Below are 23494 nucleotides of genomic sequence, written 5' to 3' on the forward strand. Positions count from 1 at the left end.
ATGGCAATAAAAGATATAAAGAAGCCACTAGGAATAAATGAACTCTCTCTTCGCCAGGCGTACCAGGCTCAAGGAACTGTGTGTCTGGATCTTTTTCGTTCTGTCTTGTTCCTTGTGTCACTCCCTATTGCCTTACTAAATAAATAAATAAATAAATAAATAAATAAATAACGAGTCTAAACAGAATGCATATCGCAAGCAAATGTATATGGACGGTGAAGCACACAGCAGAGATCCACATAACAACGACAAAAATATATTGAGCGGAGGAGGGCTTGTGTCTGACCGGTGACCGCCCCCAACCTCGGCCGTCCCCTGCCTCCCTCTACGCGAGGATTTCTCCGCGTCTCTCTCTGAGCCTCTCTGTCTCCCCCTTCCGTCCCTGTCTCTCCCTCTATTATTCTGCGCTCGCTTCTCGCAGTGTAAAATGGCGGCGTTGAGCAGCGCCGAGTCCCCACCGCCCGTCTTCAACGGAGACGCCATGGACCCGGAGCGGGAGCCGGAACGGGGGCTGCACGGACTCGGCGCCGGACTGGAGCCCGTGTGCTCTGAGGGGGTCCCGGACAGCCACCAGGACATTCCGGAGGAGGTATGCGATGGGAGGCAGCGGCAGCAGCAGCAGCAGCGGCGGCGGCGGCGGCGGCGGCGGGGTGACGGGGGGGAGGGGGGCAGAAGCGAAGGAGACGTCGGATGGCGAGCGCCGATCGCTGGATGGACGTCTTCAAGAAATACCGGTTCTGGTGTGGAGGTGCACCGCACAGGTGCAGTGCGGAGCACCGGGCGATGCGGAAAACGCGCACGAGCATTGTGGACGCTGCGAACGCAGTGCACGCTATGCGCTTCGGTGCTGCGGGAGAGTGCAGGACGGCGTCGCCCGTGTCGTAGATGCGGACTGCAGCTCGCAGACACATTGTTTATCAGTAGGCCCGCGACGGTGCTCGAGCGTGCTGCCCGCGTTGTGTACGGGCTCGTGCAGCCGCAGCCCCGTTAACAGACAGAGCCGTTGGAAGCGAGCGACAGCGCGGCACGCGGTTAAATAACGCTCCACGTCGCTCGCGGGCCTCTGTGAGGCTCCTAGTTTCGCAGCGCAGCAATTCGCCATCGTTTCAGCGCTGTGCGATTATGTCAGTGCTTGCTGACGTGTATCCATTTTGTGCAACCAGCCAAGTTGGGCGAGCGATGAGGGGCCAAACGATTTCCTTGTTGTAAAACCAACGGAATGTCCGCGCAACGGCAATAATTTCATTGCCATTTTGGATCAGCGGACGTTTCGGGTGGCCAGGCGATGTCCGTGCGTGCGTCGCTTCGCTTTTGTTTGGGCGATTGTACATCATCATGTATTATTAAGTCCTACACTTTGAAAAATTAATAACGTGGCGTGTGTGGGTAAAAATGAGATGAATGTCATGTCGGATTAGTGGGCACACGGGCCGGGGCCCGCGGGAAGCACGGGACTGCGTCCCGCCTCATGACTGACATGTGAAAATGCTGTAAATGCACTGTGTGTGCGCGCGCGCGCAGCCATATGCTTTGCACTATGTAGGTAGGTTTGCCTACGTGTGTAGGTTATTTTTGTGCACACACATTGGAGCCTGTGTTCTTGACGTGGCTAACATTTGCACCAGCCAGGTGGAGATAGAATTGGTCTGACGAAATGAATTAAGGAAGGCATGATGTTCATATACTGTCAATATTATTCCACATTTTGTCAATAATGTGGAATTTGTGTACATTTCTCTGACTGCAACACACCAATGCAGGCCCTACAGCTGCAGTGTGTTGAAGCAGGTGTGACACACTGTTTTGGGGAATCCTTCACTGTCTAAAAAAGGGGGGGGGGCGGTTAGTTAGTCCTTCCTTTAGATGTGTGTCATGTGTTTGTAGATTTTGCAGTTAAACGTGGGACCACTTCTGGCCTTTTAAACCTTTGTTTAATGTGATTAATGTGTAGAGGGCAGTACATGCAATCTTTTTTAAAGATTAACTTAACTTTCTATTAGTATGAATTTGGGTTTTTAGGTCTGTCTTTCAAGACTTTAAATGCAGCTTTTTTTTAAAAATTTTTTAAAGATGGTTTATTATTGTGATAGTTGTCCACATGGTCGTTACTTAATGGTATCAACCAATACATGATTGGTCTGGACACATCTAAGATATTTATAAAGTGATAATGGCATCTGTAGGCTTCAAGTGAGATTGTTTCAGAACAAATTGAGGTGGTCTATGCTTGGGTCAGAAATAGTATAATAGGGTATAATCTCAGCAGAAAAGTTCTACATTTACATTTGTTCATTTAGCAGACACTTTTCTCCAAAACCACGTACATCTCAAAGAAAAAACAATTTGTGCATTACATTAGGAGAAAGAGACATAGTTGCAGATGTGTGATTCTTAAATAGTTTCTTTCACCATATGAACCAATGTTCATCACGCAAGTAGCTGCATAAAACTTTACTAGAATTTCAACGATTCCTAATCACCTTCCTAGTATTTTTTTTTTTTTAGAGATGCATATAAACATTTACGTTACATTGCCGGAGTAGCTGCGTAAAGGATTGATCCGGGCATGATGTTAAAGTTATAGTGTGTGAACATTTATACCTGACGTGAACTTGAGATCATGGACGAAGTGAGACTGGAAGAGGAAATTTCATTTTTCAGTTTTTTCATAAATAGTAATGTGCAAACACCAAAAAAAGCACCATTAATCAACTGCACATGTCAAAAGGGTGACAAACACAGTAATCACAGAAGACACACTTTACATGTGTACACATTTGCTATGTACCTTAAAGTGATAAGTAGGTTAAAAGGTTTGGGTCACTTGTCATATGAAGTGTTCAGCATGTATCATGGGTCATATCTTTACTTTCCTGATAAAATAAAAAGGAGATCATTGATGTTAAATTTGTAAATGTTTGATTCACAGTCTCACAATGCATTACTTTGTAAGTTCCAGCCAGGAAACTTAACATCCTTTGCCTGCCATTAGCTCTGTCAGCTCAGCTTATAGTGTATTTGGTTCTAGAGGTTGATCTGTTGTTTGTTATAAAATCATTTATTTTCATGGGGAAACGGCAACATTTGTGTATTAGACAGTGCAAGGTGCATTGTAGACAACATGTGCATTTTCCTTTTTTTGCTGTTCTCTTGTGTAGAGAGAAAACCCTGAAAATCGTGTTTAGAAAGTATTGTCATCATTATCTGCATCACTGTTTAAAGGCTCAGTAAACTGTGATTTGTTCTGTTTGTTTATTTCTGTAGTCAAAAAGGCTTAACGGTATCTAATTCTAATGTACACTGATAACCTTCATTAGTCAATTTTATGTTGCCAAGATACTGCAAGTCCCTCTTTTTCCACCAATACGGTGTTTAGTATATAAGGATATAGAAATAGTGTTGCTCTAGCTGGAGTTTAAACTCATGTCCAAGGCTTTCAACTGTCCGAGTGAATTGTGATGGGAAGCTACTGGGGAAAAGAGGGGGTGCGGTGGCGCAGCAGGTTTTAATGGGTCCTGCTCTCCAGTGGGTCTGGGGTTCAAGTCCCCCTTGGGCTGCCTTGCGACAGGCTGGCGTCCTGTCCTGGGTGTGTCCCCTCCCCCTCCAGCCTTGCGCCCTGTGTTGCCGGGTTAGGCTCTGGTTTGCCGTGACCCTGCTTGGAACAAGTGGTTTCAGACTGTGTGTGTGAGTTACTGAATTTTGTGAAATTTCTGAACAGCAAAAATTACTTGAGATATTTTGGGATAACTGGTAGCGTAGTGGTTAGAGCTGCTGCCTTTGGATCCAGAAGTCACAAGTTTGAATCTCACCTCTGGCTTTAGTGCCCTTGAGCAAGGTACTTACTCTAAAAATTGCTCCAGTAACACTTCCCAGCTATATAAATGGCTAAATAATTGTAAGTAGATTGACATTGTAAGTTAACAGCTAAATAAATGTATAATAATAAATTGTAAAAATGAATAATTGCCAATGTATTCTTGTAAAAACATTACTGGAGAAATAGCAAAATGATATAGCAGTTATTTTGCATAGTTATTCTTCCCTTTTGTAATGTCTGCACCATTCAGTTAGAAGGTAGCGGCAGAAAAACTGTTTTTGCTGTGTGTTTTACCAAGTAATATACTCTATCCTCTGCCTTCTGTGCCTGATGTGTAGGCTGGATATTAGTATGAACTTTGAGTTTAGAAAAGCTAGTCTGAAATTCCCCTCTCATCAGCTGCGATTATACAAGGTAGGAAAATACAAGCCCCATCTCCGCTGCTATTAAATGTGGTTCAACCTAATCCATAATTTTCCTGACCAGTTGTTGGGGTAAGCAGTTCAACATAATAAATCTCTAGTTTACAATCTATGTTGTAATGCATTACTTTGAAATCAATGGGATATTTTTAACACAGGGTCTGGAGCACTCTTTTTTGGGTGTGGGCTCAGATCTGGCTCAGTCTGTGTGGACATTCTCCTTATGTTCATGTGGGTTTACTTCGGGTTTTTTGGTTCCCTGCCACAGTCGAAAGATGACTCTGTGCGATTGCCCTGTGATGGGCCGCCTTCCCCTGCCCTGTTCTCTGTGGGATATGCTCTGAAGCACCATGATCCTGAACTGGGTAAGCACCTAGTGAAACGTGGATATATAGCTTTTTGAGAGATCTGTTCATTATTGTAATCATGTTTGATGCACACACCCATTTGGTCAGCGCTAGTGTGCATTTAGAAACACTGCATCGACACAGTATGATACTTCACCTTCAAACCGTATTGTCTTTTGTGCAGATGGTGGCACGTAATTTTGATATGTCAGAACAAATCATTCACATACTCAAAATTAACACGCAGTAATTATTCTGTCTGTAGTTAATGTGGAAGAAAGGCATTAAATTAGTAAAAGTTTGTCTAAAACTGCATTGGGTGGATGTTTTTGATAGATTTCTCTTCGTCAAAAGCAGTGTGTTGCCGCGATTGAACTTGCTCTTGGTAGGCTTTCAGTGAAAAATTTTCCTGTAGAAGGTATGTAGAATTTTTTTTTGTGTGTCAATATTTCTAAATTCAGTAGTTGTTTGCTAACAGTAGTGTAGTACATAGCAAGCAAAATGAAAATGAAGCTATGACATGGTCTTGTTACAGCTGGTGGCGACTCAGGAAATAATCTTTTGTTAATCTTGTGCTTTGTGCATACTGCAGCTTGTGGTTTATCATTTGATTACTACACATTTAAGAAATTGAGTTTTTAGGTTGCTTAATTGTTTGAAGTTTTGAATATCATAACTTAGGACCTCTTTGTGTCTCCATAGTAAATGTTTAAGTGCAAAAATTGTCAATTTACATATTTCTAATGACAAATTCATGGGAAGAATTTTGAAACCAGCTCTAAAAATCACAAGTGCACCACTGTCCACTAATAGACTTGGTGATATTAATTGGCTTTTAAATTCACATTTCATTTAAGGGTAGCTACAGTATAAATGATCTTTTCATTTTCTGTTTATTTTCATTGTTTTTTCTTTAAGGCTTGAGTTCACTTAAGGTTTGAATCATTATTGATTGAGCAGGAATTTCAAGTTGAAGATGTTTAGGTTTATAGATTGTATGATCATAAAATATCTAATTCTAATACTGTTACCCTAGAACTATTGCTGTACTGCTAGTTCTTGGGTAACAGATAAATGAAATCCTAAGGCTAGCTGGTTCATTCCTTTAAGTTCAATAGATGGTGTCAAACATGTTCTAGGTAGGAACTTACAGCTTAAAAGTCCCTTTTCCACCTATCTGCAGCATCACAGTAACATTTATACTCAAAGGTAGCATTAAAGAACATGTATGCCGAAGTCCCCCCCGGTGGAAAAGTGTAAAACCAAAAAATGTTGCATGTTTTTACAAAATAACATTTTTTGGACTGTAAAATGTTGTTTCTGCAGAAGGTATTCCTCAACAGTAGTATCTAGATTTATGTTAATCTCATTAGAAAGCAGCTGTTTTTATGGTCTTAAAATACTACAACATTCTAATGTAGCATAAATAAAGCCACACAGGGTAAATATGGATGTCTTTATTGTATGACATTGAATAACACTTTGAGTTCATTTATTACCAGTGAACTTGGAAATTATTAGAATGAAAACAGAATTGTTTTTCTGCAGTAAACCCTACAATGCAGTGATGAAGATGCTTGTTTCATGGTAAACCTAACTAGGCAATAGTGCAATTGCTGTCATTCAGTGGTTTTTTTGCCTTGACCATACGTACTCGTGGATTTCAATGCAATTTTTGTTTTTCAGAGGAAAGCTGCTCTCCCCACAGTGGTTAATACTGCAAAATCAGGAGGTGTTACTTTCTTCTGATTCTAATAATTCTGATACTGTTTCTTGTTATCTTCCCAAATGTTGCTGTTATTAGAAAAGTAAGTAAAATAGTTTTTTTAAAATCCAAAACAAAACTGAAATAAAATTAAATTGCTTAGAAATCTCTTTGAAATTGCTGGACACCTTAAGACCATTTTTATAGGTTTAACGTTAAATTTAACGTGGCCTGCATGGACTATGGTTCATTTACAAGAGCGATCAGTGTGTTATGTCCATTATAGCTGAGCAGTATTTAGGGTTTCTGTCACATTTAAATAGCGAGTACTGTTGTGTTTATGGAGACCAAATGGGTTGTTCTGTTGTAATATCCTTGAGCAAGGTGTGTAACCTGAATTGCTCTTGTGAAATATTCCATCATAAAGGGGAGAAAAATGTTGAAACTTTGGATGAAAGCATAGGCTATGGAAACAGAAAAGTAACACATACAGGCATAGTTGGAACACTGGATGAGTAGGTTTGCTGACCTGGTTTATTCACAGGGTCTAGAAACCAGGCCATGCCCATCTGGACGCGTCCCTTTGCTGAGCACCAGAGAATCAGCAAACGGTCCTGAAATTAGCATCTAAGATGTCTGGTACCTGGGTGTGGTGCGCTGGAGGTGTGTGGTGGAGCGTTCATCTCTGCTGTCTGGAGTGCTGGCAGTGTGACGCTCAACCACAAACACTGACAAGTGTGCTTTTACCTTGTAATAGGACCATAAAATTAATTGTACTGGCTTACATCCAAGGTGTACCCTGCTTCTTGGCCTATATTTCTGGGATACGATCTGGACCTCCACAACTCTGTACTGGAAAAGAGATTCTCCATAATGGACAGGTGCATGATTGGTCAGTAGCTCCTGGTTACAAGGGTTGACTGGTAAACTTGTAGAGTAAATCTTGATTCTCTTTCTTTCAACCTTGCCTGTTTGCCTAGGTGAAGTCAGAGGAACCATGGAAAAATCGGATTTCTGGCCAATAAACCTGAGAACTTCTGGGTCCTATTGCTCCTTTCACAAAACGGAATAATTTAATTTTCAACTGTATGCTTCCCAGATTTCACTTGTTTCTTGCTGAAGTAATATTGGGTTTGGTAATTAGAATATTCTGCGATTAGGTTGTTTGATATTTTGTGATTAACATGATGTTCTGTACACTTGTGAAGTAGAACCAGAATGAGAAATCACTTACCTTACTATATATATTTTTTTAATAACCTGCAATGCCTCCAAAATGTGCTCTTTTCAGCTTGACTCCCTACGTTTCCACAGTGTTTCCATTGTGTGTCCACACTTTATCTGTTGATTTTTGTTGCCCTGAATCAGATTCCCTTGGTAATGAATTCTTTGTTCATGGATCTATAGAGAACAAGAATCTAGAGGATATATCCATAGTTTCACTGCTCCTAGGAGAGTTTGTGTTTGAACCCAGTGCAAGGGCTGCATATTGGTTGCAAGGTAGTTCTTTCTGCAGTGCTGTTGAGTAATATTGGTTCATAACTGAGCCAAGATGCCTCTCTTTCTTCACACCTTAGGGACTGTCATAAAAAAAATGCTGTTTTGTGCCACTACTGAAGTGTCTTCATCAAAATTGAACTGCTTGACTATTTTGAAGTTTTAACCTCAAGTATTTTTTTGGTACCAGAATACTTTTGTAACACAATAGTTTTGTAATTGATAGTGCTTTGGTAATTTGGTAATATTTACCTAAGATTCATTATGAAAGTTTTATTTAATATTTAGCAATTAGGGCTATTTGATCTTGAAACTATTAATTGTTAAACTCTATACTGATAATGCATATAAAATGTCAGTTGTTACTTTCTGCTGTAGTTCTGCCTGTGAATAGTGGAAAAAGTGTTTTTCTAATTCTTAAATCTTAAAGACCTGAAGGCTCAAATAATTTCACTTTGATGATTGTCATTTGTAATGCTACTTATTTTTCTCCCAAATTACAGCATTTCTGTAATCTCCACCCAGTGAGTGCATTTAAATTTTAAAATGATTTATTTCCTGTATCTGGTTAAATATTCTAGCTCTTTGTTACTCTTTTCATATATGTTGTACTTACGCTCTGTCGTAACCTCTGTTACTTGCAGTCAGTCTTGAAAACTTTCTGGTTTATACTTTTCCATGGTTAATTTTGTGGGTTTGGATGGGGCGAAAAAAGACGCAGAGGCAGCGTTCATGTCAAACGTTTATTTGAACACCGGCACACAGGGAAATAACGCTCTCAGTCCAAGGACCCCGTTTCCTCCAGGACCTGCGCCTCCAGCCACCCTTCCCAGCCTGCTTAGCGCCCCCAGGCTCTCTTCTTTCTCCTTCTGGCAGACGGAATCACCCCCTTATATTCCCCGTACGTCACCAAACGCTAACCAATTACAATAAACACTTTTCCCGCTCAAAACAGTAATGCAAGTCGTTACAATATTTCGAGCTTCGGAAGTCTGAGCACAGTCTAGCACAATATGATTGAAAGAAGCCAGGCTAACTATACACTGGCCCAGCAGACAGTAATGAAATGATAGTGAAAGAAAAGGCGAGAACAAAATGGCAAAGTGTGTGAACTGCTGTGGGATCATCTGACCTGGTTCCCCCCTAATGTTTCCCTACATTCTACATGAACTGAACAAAAGATTGATGTCATGAGACAAGGCCATCATACATCTTATTATATTTACATTTATTCATTTTGCAGATGCTTTTCTCCAAAGCAACATACATCTCATAGAAAATACAATGTGTGCATTAAATTAGCAGGAAGAAACACTTGGCTGCAGATGAGTGATTCTAAAGTAGTTAGTTTATGTTCCACCATATGAACCAATGTACATCACATGAGTAGCTGCATAAAACTATCTGAATTTTGACGATTCCTCATCACATTCCTAATTATTATTATTAGGTATTAGTAGCTGCATGAAGGTTTATCCATTGTGTAACAGATATTAATTTATAGTGGATGAACATTTACACATTAGAAGAACTTAAGAGATCATGGGAGAAATGAGTCTGAAAGAGATGAGTTTTAAGACCCTTTTTAAATGTGGACAGAGATTCAGCAGTTCTGAGTTAGAGTGGGAGGTTGTTCAGCCACATCGGAGCCAGAACCGAGCCTTCGTGCTTTTGCTTTTGGACCTTCTGTGTGTGGGACCACCAAGCGGGCAGAGGTGGAGGAGTGTAGCAGATGATCAGGTCTTGTATATACATTAATTTAGCTTTGGAGAAAAGTAGAAAGATAGAAATTTGCTTTGGGGAAAGCAACAGCGAAATTAATATTATATCTATCTACAACTATTTGTCCATTTATACAGCTGGATAATTTAACTGGTGCATTGAGGGTAAGTACTTTTCGCAAGTGTGCTGTAGCAGTAGATGAGATTCGAACCTGCAGCCTTTGGACCCAAAGGCAACAGCTGTAACCACTCTACTATAAGTTGCTCTATAACATATACCTAAACTGACAGGCTTATGAATCATTCAAATGTTTTTACAGCTCTATGTGTGTGGGGGGCGGTGTGAGCTTTCCATCTGTTGGCCAGCATACATGGAAAAGCAGTAGTTAGTGACTGTGACCTTGATATGTTTGGAACCCCTTGGATGAGTGCTTCATGGAGATGTTAAAGTGGAAATAGCATAGGGACCATGGTCATTGTATTGGATTGTTTAAGATGGAATTTTTTTCCATCTGTTTATAATAAGTAGTGCCTTTGCTGCAAAGTACAGTGGGTTCCCTATGCAAAAACTTTCGAATAACAGATTTTTTGGGAAGTATTTTTTTCATGAATACAGTTTACTCTTTGCAGTCAGTTATGGTCACTAATCCAGGTGGAATGGATCTCTCTGAACTGTGTAAGGAAACCAGAGCACCCATAGAAAATGCATGCAAACACAAGGAGAACATGCAGACTCAAAGACTGGATTCAGGCCCACAGCCCAGGAGTGGCGAAGCACTATTGCTACCCATTCTGGCACCCAATATTTGGTATAACTTCTTAAAACTCCAGTAAGAGAATTTTACATGTGCATTACATATTATTTCAGGTTAGGTTTTTCTTTTGGCTGATAAAGAAAATGTTCACCATTTGTGGTGTTAAATCTTAGTTGTGTAATTTCCCTTTTTGCATCGACTTTGCGCCTTGTGTTGCCGGGTTAGGCTCCGGTTCACCACGACCCCACTCGGGACAAGCAGTTTTGGACAGTGTGTGTGCGCGAGCGTGCATCAACTGGAAAAATTCTACTTAATTCTACTTAAATTGACAAGAGTTACTTTTTTGTAGTCCCTAAAATTTTTTCCTACATATCATGTACAGACAAGTTATTTGACAGTGCTTCACCTCGTAAAATATCCTGTCAAATGTGTTATTTTACAAGCTGAACCTTTGAAATAGATTATGGTAAATTTTGTGATCTTTTGTTTGCTTTCTGTTTCTCACCTGTTCCTCAATTCCTGTTTAAGCAATTGTTGACATTTGTTCTTGCTAACAAGTCAAAAGTTGAGAGAAAACAATAGATGCAAAACCAGGAGAAGTGAGGCACGCTGAGATTTGTTTGTATTTTGTATGTGATGAACTGGATTTCTTTTTGCAGATATGGAACATCAAGCAGATGATAAAATTGACACAGGAGCACCTAGAAGCACTTCTTGACAAGTTTGGTGGTGAACACAATCCACCCTCCATATACCTGGAGGTGAGTAAAATTACTTTTGTGAGTTCCTTCAAGTTGTGTTATAAGATGCTTACTTTCATTTTTACATTTTATCTGTAATTTTGCATATTCACTTTCAAAAATGTTTTTCTAATGTTTCAACTGGAGCAATCTTTTAATACCAGTTTTTTGTTGCCTTTTAATATACAGCATTGTGCGATTAGTCTAAGTGCTGACCTCTGACTGCTTACCCAGGCCTATGAGGAGTACACCAGCAAGTTGGATGCCCTACAACAGCGAGAGCAGCAGCTACTGGAGGCCATTGGGAATGGCACCGACTTCTCCTGCCCCTCTCCTGCACCTGCACTCCTGGATGTTAAGATTGGTGGTGCTCAGGGTTTCCCTGCAGCCCCCACCACTTTGGCCGTCCTCCATACACCTGTTGACCCCTCCCGCAATAACCCCAAATCCCCACAAAAGCCCATCGTGAGGGTCTTCCTGCCCAACAAGCAGAGAACAGTGGTAAGTGCACCAATTGGATGTCTTCTGGGCTGTGGCAGTTCAGCTCTGTAAGCACAGCGACTGAAGAAAGCTATAGTTAATTCAGAGTTGCTGCTTTCCAAAACAGCTTTGCATAGTGAACAGTTTCTTTCTGTGCATTTGTGTCAAAGCAGCAGTTCAGGTTAAGTGCTTTCGTAAAAGATTTGAGTGATCAGGTCTTGTAGACATCGAGAAGCAGATCTGCTTTTGTAGGCTGTAACTAAAGTCTTGAATTTGATGTGGGCAGCTATTAGGAAGCCAATGGAGAGAGACAAGGAGGAGTGGGGGGATATATGGGAACGCTTTGGTGGGTCAAACGACTAGTGTAGCAGGTAAATTAGGCAAGTAATGAGAAAAATAGTGACCAGTAACTATACTGGCTGATGTGTTGGAAGAGTGAGGTAGGAATATTTAAGGGGCAATTACCTGCCTCATTTTTGTGTTGTTTTGTTGCAGAATTATTGAAATTCTTTGAATGTAAATTTTTAAAATAGCCTTGACTGTAATTATAGTTCCATTATTTCTTTAATTACATTAGATTTTTCTGCCAAGTCATGTCAGCAGGATTCGAACAGTATTTATGCTGCAGGTTATATCTCTGGCACCTTTTGCAAAATCTATGTATGCAAACTTCAGTATTCGTATTAATAGCAGAGTCCTTACAAAGTGTTGAGGAAAAAGTAGGCAAAAGCAGAATTTTATCTCTTGAGATTTTTAGAAGGAAGCACTTAAATGAGGAATTGAATCCAAGTGGATTTATTTTAGCTGAAACAAGAAAGTTGCGTCTCTGGCCAGACCTGAGTCCCCCCCAATACAGAATGTCAAGCAGTTGAAGTCCGAGGGAAATTAGGTTTGGAATTTAGGTGACCTCCTTTCTCTCTCATTACAACCAGGGAGTGATGCTGATGAGCAGTAGCAACAGCAGAATGTATGGAGACTTTTAGGGCTGATGGCTCAGACAATGACACAGTGAATGAAGCGCAGCGTTGGGGCATGCAGCAGTACCTGATGGATGCCCTGGTGCTCAGGAGGCAGCATGTGCTGCCGGCACTGACAGGAACATGTCCCTACCTTCCATTTCTCTAGGTCCCTGCTCGCTGTGGCATGACTGTCAGAGACTCGCTGAAGAAGGCCTTGATGATGAGGGGGCTTATCCCAGAATGTTGTGCTGTCTACAGAATACAGGACGGGTACTTACACTATTCTAGATATAATGCGCCTCCCATTATGGTCCCTTTTCCTTTTTCCCTTCTTGTTCTGAGCAAGTGCTTCTCAAACTAAGATCATGACCCAAAAGAGAGTCAAGAGGGTCTTCCTGAGGGTTGGGGGACAGTCTAAAAATATTATATTACAATGACATGAGGAGGTTGCTTTAATGGCATGCTATGAAGGATTATTAAAATTGTAATTAAAGTAGATAATTGTGGATACTATCAGTACACGCATACCCCGCATGAACCCTTAATCCGTTCCTGAAAATGGGGTGGATAATGAAAAGGCGGATAGCAGGAGCCTATTTCCCATTATTCCTTATGGGGAAAATTATAGTCAGTTCTTTGCCCCTACCGAAAACCCCAGCTAACTGTGACAAATGTCTCTAAAAATGATAGTAAACACTTTGAATAATATGTTGAAATAATAAAGTACAACAAAACACTATATTTAAGTTGCCCAGAAATATTGCAACAATTCAGCCAGACCATGCTGTCGATGACATTACAGAAAAATGGCTCAGGAGTCAGAAGTATTGGAACACAGCTGATGGAGCACACATACGCCTGGCCAAAAGGTCTTCAACAACATAGTCATTAGTCCCCCATAACTCCTCTCTGTGGTTTTCCAACAGCTACTTATATCCACCGTGTTAGTGCTGCATTATGGGAGCGCTACTGCTCTCATTGTTGCCCCTACAATATGCTTTATAGCATTTTTATCATTTTGAGTTAGAAAACACGTTCTTAGAGGCTAATTTTTAAGTTTTTTTTTTTTTTTCTGAGACGCTTTGAATAAAAGGCGTTATAGCAGGAGGCATTGGGATGCATAGTGAAGAAGGGTATTCATTTTCAAAAGACATTATAGTGAGGCATTATAAGTGCTGATACCGGGAGGGTGGATAGCGGGGCATGCCTGTATACGCTTAATACAATAATGTTCCCGTCACTTCATATCCAATACTTGGGTATCAAGAAGACTAGCCAACAGCCTGTTTTTAAGTAGCACTCAGACCGGAATGTGGTGATATAGGTGGCTTTGGAATTTTAGAATTTTGCACTTTATTGTCCAGTGCGCTAGATGAATTTTCTAGATGAATTTTATCAATAGAGTTTATTATGTTCTGTTGCCAATTTTTTTTTTTTTGTTTTTTTTTTTTTTTTTTTTTTGTATCTGAATAATTTAAGATGGCAAAATTATTGGTCAATAACACGACATGTACCAGCATTTAGGGTTACAAGGCCACCAACTGTTGGGAACCACTGCTCTAAGCCAAGACTTCATTACATTTGTGTACTCATCTTGCCTCCACAAGTAAATATAGTGCTAAAATGTACATTTTGAGCTAAGGTCTCATTTATAACAATTTTCTTCCTCCCTTCTTGTCCAGGGAAAAGAAACCGATTGGCTGGGACATGGATATTTCTTGGCTCACTGGGGAGGAGCTGCATGTAGAGGTTTTAGAAAATGTGCCACTGACAACGCACAATTTTGTAAGTATGGATGTACAGCAGACTCTTCTAGTACACCCTTGTTCTCATTAAAGTAGAATAAAAAGTAGGGAAAAAATAATATGGATTAAGAGTATGTTCTCTTTGGGTTTTGATATAGGATGAAATGCTTGTCTTCATTATTCTGTAAGCTTGTGTAAATTCTGATCAGCAGTGACAGTGATGCCTGTCTGCAATGATAGCCACTGCCACTTTACAGTATATTTACATTTATTTATTTGGCTAATTCTTTTCTCCAAAGCCATTTACAATGTAAAGCTACCTGCAGTTATTTACAAACTTATACAGATGTGTAATGTTACTGGAGCAATTGAGGGTAAGTACCTTGGTCAGCAGTAGGTGAGATTTGAACCAGCAACCAGTTGCTCTAGTTAAGAAACGTAAGCAAAAAAGTTTTGACTGTAATCTAATTTGGTATCCAATTTTGACCCAGGTGCGAAAGACATTCTTCACGCTGGCATTCTGCGACTTCTGTCGGAAGCTGCTGTTCCAAGGCTTCCGCTGCCAGACATGTGGGTACAAGTTCCACCAGCGCTGTAGCACCGAGGTTCCGCTCATGTGTGTCAACTACGATCAGCTGGAGTGAGTTTTCTCTCTGGCTTTTCTGTGAGGGCTATAGTGCACAGATGTTTTTGATGTTAAAAACATGTTTTCAGTGGTGACTGGTGGATATTAATTGTCTCTACCTTTCACATGATAAGTTTTATTGTCAGGAAAGCAAGGCATGATTGCATGAACAGTACATGCTTACTGGGCTTTGTAAGTAAACTGCCGTTGTATCTTTCTGTGTAGTTTACTTCTGGTATCCAAGTTCTTCGAGCATCATCCTATCATGCAGGAGGAGACGTCATCAGAAGGCACCACACCTGTGTCTGATTTGTGCCCATCCATGCCTGCTTTGGACTCAGCTGGGTGAGAGGATTCACAGGCTGTCATTCTCTACTTTGTCATGTTGCATATCCATTGATGTTTGTCCATCGTTGTCGATGAAAACCTCAACATCACTATTGATTTGGCAACCGGGCTCTGTGAGTCCGATGATCACTGAGTAGTCCGATTTGGGTGCGGAATGTCCTGTCACACGTCGGGCAAAAATGTGACAACATTGTTGATGATGTGCAAGCAGCTCTGGACTTTCGCAGTTCACGCTTTCTTTGAGCCTCAGCAGTTCGCCTCGGCTGTTTGGCAGCCATTGTGAATAAATCTCCGCCATGCTGGATGGTTCAGTGCGAGGGTTTCACAGGTGGTGGTGTTGATCTCAAGGGACTTCTGCCCTCCAAGGGAGCACTTTCCCTGAGTGAGTTCTTCATAGAAGAGCTGTTTGGGGATGCGCTCGTCTGACATTCTGACAATGTGCCCTGCTCACCTGGCCTGAGCTCTCATTAGCAGTGATGGCAGACTGGCTCTGGAAGGGACTTCAGTGTCTGGCACTTTGTCCTGCCATCTGATTTTCAGAAGCTTGCAGAGACGGGACATGTGGAAGTGATTGTTCTGTCGTGCATGCCCCTGGTAGAGAGTCCACGTTTCGCAGGCATACAGCAGAGTTGAAATCACCACTGCACAGTAGACCTTCAGTTTAGCTGGTAGGCTGATCCCTTGACATTCCAAAATGTTGGAGCGCGATCTATTGAAGACAGAGCTAGCTTTAGCAATTCTGCAGTTTACTTCAGCACTGCTTTGGAAAGGGTACTGCCCAGTATGTGAAGTGGTCCACTGCTTGCGGTCTCTATTTTCAGTGATAGAGGGTTCTGTGTGGGGAGCTGGTTGGTGCAAGACCTTAGTCTTCTTGGTGTTAATGGTGAGACCGAAATTGTTCCATGGAGACGAAAACTTGTCCATGCTGGCTTTCATTTCTGGCTGTCTACTAGCATTCACAACACAGTCGTCGGCAAAGAAAGTCCTGTAGCACGGTTTCCTTCGCTTCGGTGACGCCTTACTTATTCTTCTTCTTTCACCTTCGGCCCCACCTGGGGCATAGGCAACCTACGAGAGCTCTCCAAGCATCCCGGTCCTGAGCCAGTCTCTTGAGTTGTCTCCAGGTGTATCCCATCCCCTTCATGTCTGCCTCTGTTGTGGCACAAGCTGTTTTGGTCAGCCTCGATTTTTCTTCCCTTGTGGTTTCCAGGTGAGGGCTTGCCATTTGATGCTGAAAGCAGGTTTTCGAAGGTTGTGGCCGATCCATCTCCAGCATCTTTGGAGTATTTCGTCCTCCACTGGTTGCTGTTTTGTTTGCTGCCAAAGTTCTTTGTTGGTAATGGTCTCGGACCAGCCAATCTGGAAAATCTGTCTGAGGCAAGTGTTAAATGTCTGGATTCTTCTCATGGTTGTGGCAGTCGTTCTCCAGGTCTCAGCTTCATAAAGTAGGACAGGCTTCATGATCGTGTTGAAGATCCTGATTTTGGTGTTGATGTTCAGGTCCGTTGCTCTCCAGATGTTCTTCAGTTGGAGGAAAGCTACCCTTGCCTTGCCGATCTGTACTCTAATGTCAGCATCCGCTCCACCTTTCATATCGATGATGCTACCAAGGTATGTGAAGTTCTCCACCTCTTCTAGCACTTCACCTTCTAATGTGATGGGGCTTCTGTTGACAGCGGCATTGATCTTAAGGATGGTGATGGCTTGCAGTTGCCTCAAATTGAAGAGTTTCCCATCAGTTCTGTACTTCAGTCATACTCCATCACTGTGCTGGAAGGCATCAGTCAGCGTGGCAGAGAACATCATACTGAACAAGGTGGGTGCTAGAACACATCCTTGCTTGATGCCATTGGTGACTGGGAAGGCCTCAGATGCTTCGCCGTCATTCAGGACACGAGTCATCATACCATTATGAAATTGCTGTACCGTCAGTATGAATCTGTCTGGACAGCTAAATTTTGACATGATTCTCTACAGACTCTGGCAACTGACAGAGTCAAAGGTTTTTGTGACTTCAGCAAAAGTTGCGTAGAGTTCACGATTCTGCTCTTGACAGTTCTGTAGTTGGCGTGCAGTGAAGATCATGTCAATGTTTCCACGTTCCTTGCAGGCGCCGCACTGTGTTTCTGGCAGTAAGCCCTGCTCCAGGTAAGTACTCAGACGGTTCAGCAGGAGTCTTGCAAGGACTTTACCTGCTGTGGAGAGCAGCAAGATCCCACAGTGATTGTCACTTACCTGGCGATTGCCCTTCCTCTTATAGAGGTGTACGATGGATGCGTCTCTAACTTCCTGTGAGATGGATCCTTGCTTCCAGAAGGAGTGGAACAGCTCAGTGAGTTTCTGTAGCAGCAGTGTCTTTGTATACTTCTGCTGGTAGGGCATCTGACCTTGGAGGTTTGCTGCTTGACAGCTAACTGATGACCTTCTTCACATTGCACTCTTCTGGTAGCACATCCATAAAATCGACAGCAACCTGGAGCCTGATGACTGAAGGGTGGTTGAGAACAGCTTCAGAATGTTTAGCCCATCTCTGAAGGATCTGTGTCTTCTCTAATAAGAGTAGTGCCATCTGAACTCAGGATGGGAGAATTCCCAGAAGACTGTGGTCCATGGAGTGTGTTGAGGGCTTCATCAAACTGCTTGGAGTCATTCCTGTCTACACATGCCTGTATTTCATCCTTGGCACTCAGCCATGAGTCCTGCATTTTTTTGGAGTTTATTTTGTACTGTTATGTGAGCACTGATGAAGGCAGCCTTCTTTGCTGAGGATGGGTCATTCTGATGGGCATGATGCAGGCAGTGCTTCTCAGCAAGTAAGGCCTGGCTTTCCATATCATTCTTGTGAAACCAGTCTTGCTGTTATGGAGCAGCTGTACGGACAGTGTTGCGGAATTGCTCCCAGTCTTTCTCAGCGTCGTCCTCAAGAAATCAACATGCTCATTCTCTAAATCTTTCACTAGATTTTCAGTGAAGCGGCTGTTCTTCAGCTTCGACACCTTGATCCTTTTGATGGCCTTACAACCTTGTGATCATCTCTTCAGCATGATGCAAAGCTTCATTTTGGATACTATGAGCCTGTGATCCGTCCAACAGGCAGCACCGCACATAGGATATCAGGGTGACAAAGCCTGTCTTTCCCTTCTCCTGATGATGTCATAGTCAATCAGATGCCAGTGCTTAGAGCGAGCATGCATCCACAAAGTCCTGTTGCTGCTAGGGAGGCAGAAGACTGTGTGGGTGATCAGAAGGTCATGTGCTGCACAGGTTTTCAGAAGTAGCAGGCCGTTGCTGTTGCACATGCCCACTCCATTTCTCCTGATGACTCCTTACCATTTACATTTATTCATTTAGCTGACACTTTTCTCCAAAACTTACAATGTTAAGGTTACAATTATTTACCCATTTATACAGCTGGGTAGTTTTTACTGGAGCAATTCAGGGTAAGTACCTTGCTCAAGGGTACTATAGCCAGAGGTGAGGCTCAAACCTGCAACCTTTTTTTCCAAAGGCAGTTGCTCTAACCACTACGCTACCAGCTTACCAGGCTGAAGCATCGCACCCTACTCTTGTGTTGAAATTGCCAAGCAGAATCAGCTTGTCTGTGCGGTGCACTGACTGACGTTTTTCATAGAACGTGTCATTTACATCCTCTGGGTTGGTCATTGTGGGGGCGTATGCACTGATCAAGGTAGCTCGTCTTCCTTTTTAAGTAGGAGCTGCATTGTCATGAGTCGGTCATTCACACCCTTGGGGAGGCTAGCAAGTTTCCAAGCAAGATGACTCTTTATGGCGACGCCAACTCTAGATTCGTGATGCTCATCACTGCTGCGGCAACTCCAGAAGAATGTATAGCCGCCTCCTACCTTGGCCAGCTGATCCTCATTTGCAAGGCGAGTTTCGTTAAGGGCTGCAAAGTCAATGTTGTAACTTGCGAGCTGTCTGGCGACAAGCACTGATCATCTCTGCGATCTGTCTGCTGTGAGGTTCTCCAGTAGCATGTTTACATTCCATGTGCCAATGGTGATCGGCGTCACCCTACGTTTTGTATTGGTTCGACCGCTTACGTTGGAGCTCCGCCAGCCGTGGTATGCTGGCCAGTGTAAGGTGAAGCAGGCAATGTTTAGGGCACCTTTTCTAGCCTCTTCCTCATGCTATGGAAGTGAGCAGTGCAATCCTGAGTAGGGCTGCTTAGTTGCTTAGGAAGACGCTGAGCTCCACTGCTGCTTTGGTCAATGAAGTAACGATCCTTAAGCCTGAGCCGTCTGTGTGCAGGCTCCTGGCTACAGCTCCCAGTGTATCCACACCTGCTGCTTCGTCGCCCGTGCATCGCCACAGGACTTGATAAGAAGGTGTCGAGACTTGCGCATGAGTTGGATTAAAGTGAGAGAGAGTTGTTTGACGTCAGCCTCACTCTCTCTTCCCAGTTCCTATCTTTATCCAGTGGCAAGCCAAAAGTTGGGATGGCTGGAGATAGGGCTGGGCGCAGTGGATGACCAAGACACCTTATGTGTCTTGGGCTCTGAGCATTCCACAGTGCTTGCTGTCACTGCCTTCCTGACCGTTGAACCTGTGAGGTTTCCTCTGCTTAATCTGCCAGATCCAGTCTTCATATATATCGGCAGAGAAGCTCTAACTCGCTGAGGGATTCAGGCCCGTCGGCTACCTTTGCCTGGTTTAGTCGCCAGTCGAAGTGGTTTCTGGGGTGTGGCTGCTGTCACATGCTAACAGCTACATGGAGCCATAGGTGTGAGCTGAGTGTCAGGTGGGGACCAAAGTGGGCAAGTTACTCCTAAGTATGACTGTTCCCCCATCAGGGGTACTACCCCTCCCTGACACCCCACACAACCCGAACATAGCCATACATACCCATTAAGTGCCAGGTGAACGCAAAATGCATAGTCATCCTTGCTTTTATGAGAAACTCTGAATTGCTAATGAACAAATGTACACAAACAGTGCCTTAATGCACATCTAGTCTTGGTTTGATTCCTGGTTCCTGTTTCTAGGTATAATTTGTAGTGAAGACTGAATTTCTGCAGCTTGGATTGAGCCTCAACTCATGACCTTTGTTCTTTGCTTCTTGGTCCACAAGGTCTCCTTGCCCCCCGTCCCCCTCTCCATGCCCCCAGTCCACCAAGTCCATCCCCATCCCACAGACCTTCCGTCCTGGTGACGAGGACCACCGTAACCAATTTGGCCAGAGGGACCGCTCTTCCTCTGCCCCCAATGTCCACATCAACACTATTGAGCCTGTTAACATTGATGTGAGTGGGGAGGGTCTGCTGATAAATTAGCATTTAAATGTTAATGAAGTAATGTATCAGTAAGATGCAAATTTCTTAGATACTCAAATCAGGTGTCAAACAGTTCATGTTAACCATTGTGCATGTTGATAGATTTTTAATGAATGAATGAATTGATTTAAGATTTAACCGTCATAAAATTTGTACTTTTGCTGAGATGTACTTCTCTTTGGACAAAAGCATCTGCTAAATGAATAAATGTAAATTTTTATTAGCACACCTACGTAACTACTTCCTCAGTTTGCCTGAAAAAGATTTTTCTTTTTAAAAAAAAAAAAAAAAAAAAAAAAAAGAATCTGGCAACATTTCTGAAAGTGTACAGATGTGCTTGAGAACATATAAGTGGCAAAGCAATTGGAGTAATTGCAACAGGTAAATCAGTTGATGTAAACATTAGCCTTCACACTGATCCTCCATGAAGTGAATTTAACAGTGCCTTTGCTTATTGTAGCATTGTACCAAAAAGTGTATCCCAACTCCCAGGTCTAGAAAAATTGATTGTTCTACCACATTATTCTATTTCAGGACCTTATTCGAGATCAGGGGTTGCAGAGGTCAGATGGAGGTGAGTTTTTAATGTTCTTTCAGTGGTACTTTTCCAACTACCTGTCCGTGCCATTTTTCATCTATGGGAATGCTCATGTGCTGACGCTGAAAGGTTCTGTTGAGTTTATTCATCATCGCCACTCACTCCTCATTAAAGGTAAGAGGATCACTGCTTGTCATCTGTTCAGTTTCATGTTACTTACACAGAATCCATAACTACCAGCAGTCTGCTTGGCTCCGTAAGGTCCCTATGAAATCTGCGTTAATTGCAAAGGGATGTGATATACGTGCTGTTCAGTCATTACCTGTATTTAATCCTACATTTTTTCATCATTTTATGAGAGTATTCGGTTGCACTGTCCTCAAACTCAAATATAGCCGTCAAGCTTCCAGGGTGAGTTGTAGACTAACACCTGGAACATTCTGCACTGTAAATGCGCACATTTCATAGGGTCTTGTATTTGCAGCCTCCTTTCATCTTGTCATGCATCTTTTTAAAGGCCAGCTCAGGTCTTTAAAAAGATTTCCTCCTTGGGAAGCAGAGTTTTGGTTCCCCTTGCCCCACCCCAACTCTCTAACACCTGTTGCTCGGCACACACCCGCTGTGGGGGAGTTTCTGGGCTTCCTGGCCTGTGATCTGTGTCTGTCTCTCTCCTCCTACAGCCCCCCCAGCCCAACCAGCTCGCTGCTTGAGGAAGCACCGAACCCGGACCTCAAGTCCCCTCCTATACTCCTACCCCAATGACATTGTGTTTGATTTTGAGCCTGGTCCTGTGTTTCGAGGTAGCTAGGCCTTTGTGTCCCATGCTTGTTCTTTCTTGCTCTTCCTCCTTTTCTTCTTCTCCCCTTTCTCTCTGTTCTCTTCAGTCTCACTGTCACACCACCCCTAAGCAGACATCCTCACTGTCTTAGACTACTGCGCCACATTTTGACTCTTCAGGTTCTAATTGCAGAAATTTATTTTATGTGACTATCTAGAGGTGTAGTAGGTGTTTTTATGGAAGGTTGCTTAGAAGCTTACTTATGCATCCCATGATGCAGTTTTTGAGATGTTTAGTTGGCATAGGAGAGTATGCGAATCCAGTTTCTAAGTGTCTACGTTTGGTTTTGTGGGGGCGTTATTTTGTTTTCTGCACCCATCCAGCTTCAGGGTGTGACTGTGTAAAATACTAACAGTTTGCATCAACTTGAGTAGTCAAATGTCTTTTTATAATATATGTTGATTTATAAATGGTTACATTTAACTTAACATCCTTCTCAGTAACACAAAGTTTGTCTATATTTTTAATGTGTCTATTGCATAAAGTATGGTTTATTTCAAGTTATTTTAAGAAATTTTATCCCAGGATAACTACTTCTGCTTTTCTAGGACCACCTAGCCAGGGTTTTGTTGTCTGTTTACCAGCAAATGTGCCAGAATCACACAAACCTCAGCAAGCTCATGTTCACAGCCACTGTAGCTCTGAATGTTCACTGGTGGTTCTGCAACTTGGGAACGCTGAACCGAGAAAGATATCAAAGTTCTTGATGCATATTTAGAATCTTTATTTATAACTAGAAATATGTCAGAATTACTGAGGTAGTGTCACTGTCTCCATTCATCTTGTGTAATACAAGTGGTCCAACAAAAGGGGCTCAGTGTGGAAGTGCAGCTCAACGCTGGCCTGTCTGGGGGCTGATCCCTACCCTCCCCCCTTTTTTTGCCTTGGCCACCACACCCTACTTCCCAGCACTCCCTACAACCTACATTGCATGTGTTTGTGTGCTGCCTCCGACCACCTCATATCATGTAACAGAGAGCAGACCCAACACTGACTGGCTTAACACCCCAGCCCCCACGTTCTTGTCTCGAAACCGCGTTTGGCTGCCACCATCCTCGGGCATGCTGCTTCTTACCATTTTTTGTTTCTTTTCTCTTTGTCCCTCAGGCTCCACGACAGGACTGTCAGCCACACCTCCAGCCTCCCTCCCTGGTTCACTGACCAATGTGAAGGCACCACAGAAGTCTCCAGGGCAGCAAAGGGAGCGCAAGTCCTCATCTTCCTCTGAGGATCGCAATAAAATGGCGAGTCACTGTGCTGCTTGCTTACTTAAACATATACTTTTAGTTCCTGTGTTCATATTTTAATTAACTTATAAAAAATAATACCGAATGAAAAAGACCAACTGAAAAGGATGGCTTGAGGGTGTGAGGACTGCTTGCTGATAGCTGCTCTGTGTCCCTCAACTACAGAAGTCTTTGGGCCGACGGGACTCAAGTGACGACTGGGAGATCCCCGAGGGCCAGATTACGCTGGGTCAGAGAATAGGCTCTGGGTCCTTTGGGACTGTCTACAAGGGCAAGTGGCATGGTAAGATGGAACAAAGGGAAGATGGGTAAACCAAGGATGTGCTTAGAGAGTGCTGTCAGACACTGTAGCTTACCAGTTTTCATGCCTAAAGGACGTGGTTTGTTTAACCATGTGCTGAGTAGAACATGAAACA

The 23494-nt window shown here is 42.7% G+C and overlaps 1 protein-coding gene across 2 annotated transcripts in view; it reads left to right on the forward strand.

Annotated features, from left to right (window-relative positions):
- Positions 1-371: 371 nt before the first annotated feature.
- Positions 372-23494, forward strand: part of braf (B-Raf proto-oncogene, serine/threonine kinase) — a 28025-nt gene continuing 4902 nt past the window's right edge. The window contains exons 1-12 of one of the 2 annotated variants that reach the window (XM_029248667.1): positions 372-589; positions 10924-11025; positions 11239-11505; positions 12610-12713; positions 14126-14228; positions 14680-14828; positions 15039-15158; positions 20254-20425; positions 20990-21029; positions 21674-21793; positions 22939-23075; positions 23244-23361. In XM_029248667.1, coding sequence (XP_029104500.1) covers positions 428-589; positions 10924-11025; positions 11239-11505; positions 12610-12713; positions 14126-14228; positions 14680-14828; positions 15039-15158; positions 20254-20425; positions 20990-21029; positions 21674-21793; positions 22939-23075; positions 23244-23361 — 1594 coding nt within the window. In that variant the 5' untranslated portion in view covers positions 372-427. The remainder of the gene's footprint in view (positions 590-10923; positions 11026-11238; positions 11506-12609; positions 12714-14125; positions 14229-14679; positions 14829-15038; positions 15159-20253; positions 20426-20989; positions 21030-21673; positions 21794-22938; positions 23076-23243; positions 23362-23494) is intronic. The other variant, XM_029248668.1, reaches the window with a different exon arrangement.

This window comes from Scleropages formosus, chromosome 24 (assembly GCF_900964775.1).
Source record: "Scleropages formosus chromosome 24, fSclFor1.1, whole genome shotgun sequence".
Taxonomy (NCBI): domain Eukaryota; kingdom Metazoa; phylum Chordata; class Actinopteri; order Osteoglossiformes; family Osteoglossidae; genus Scleropages; species Scleropages formosus.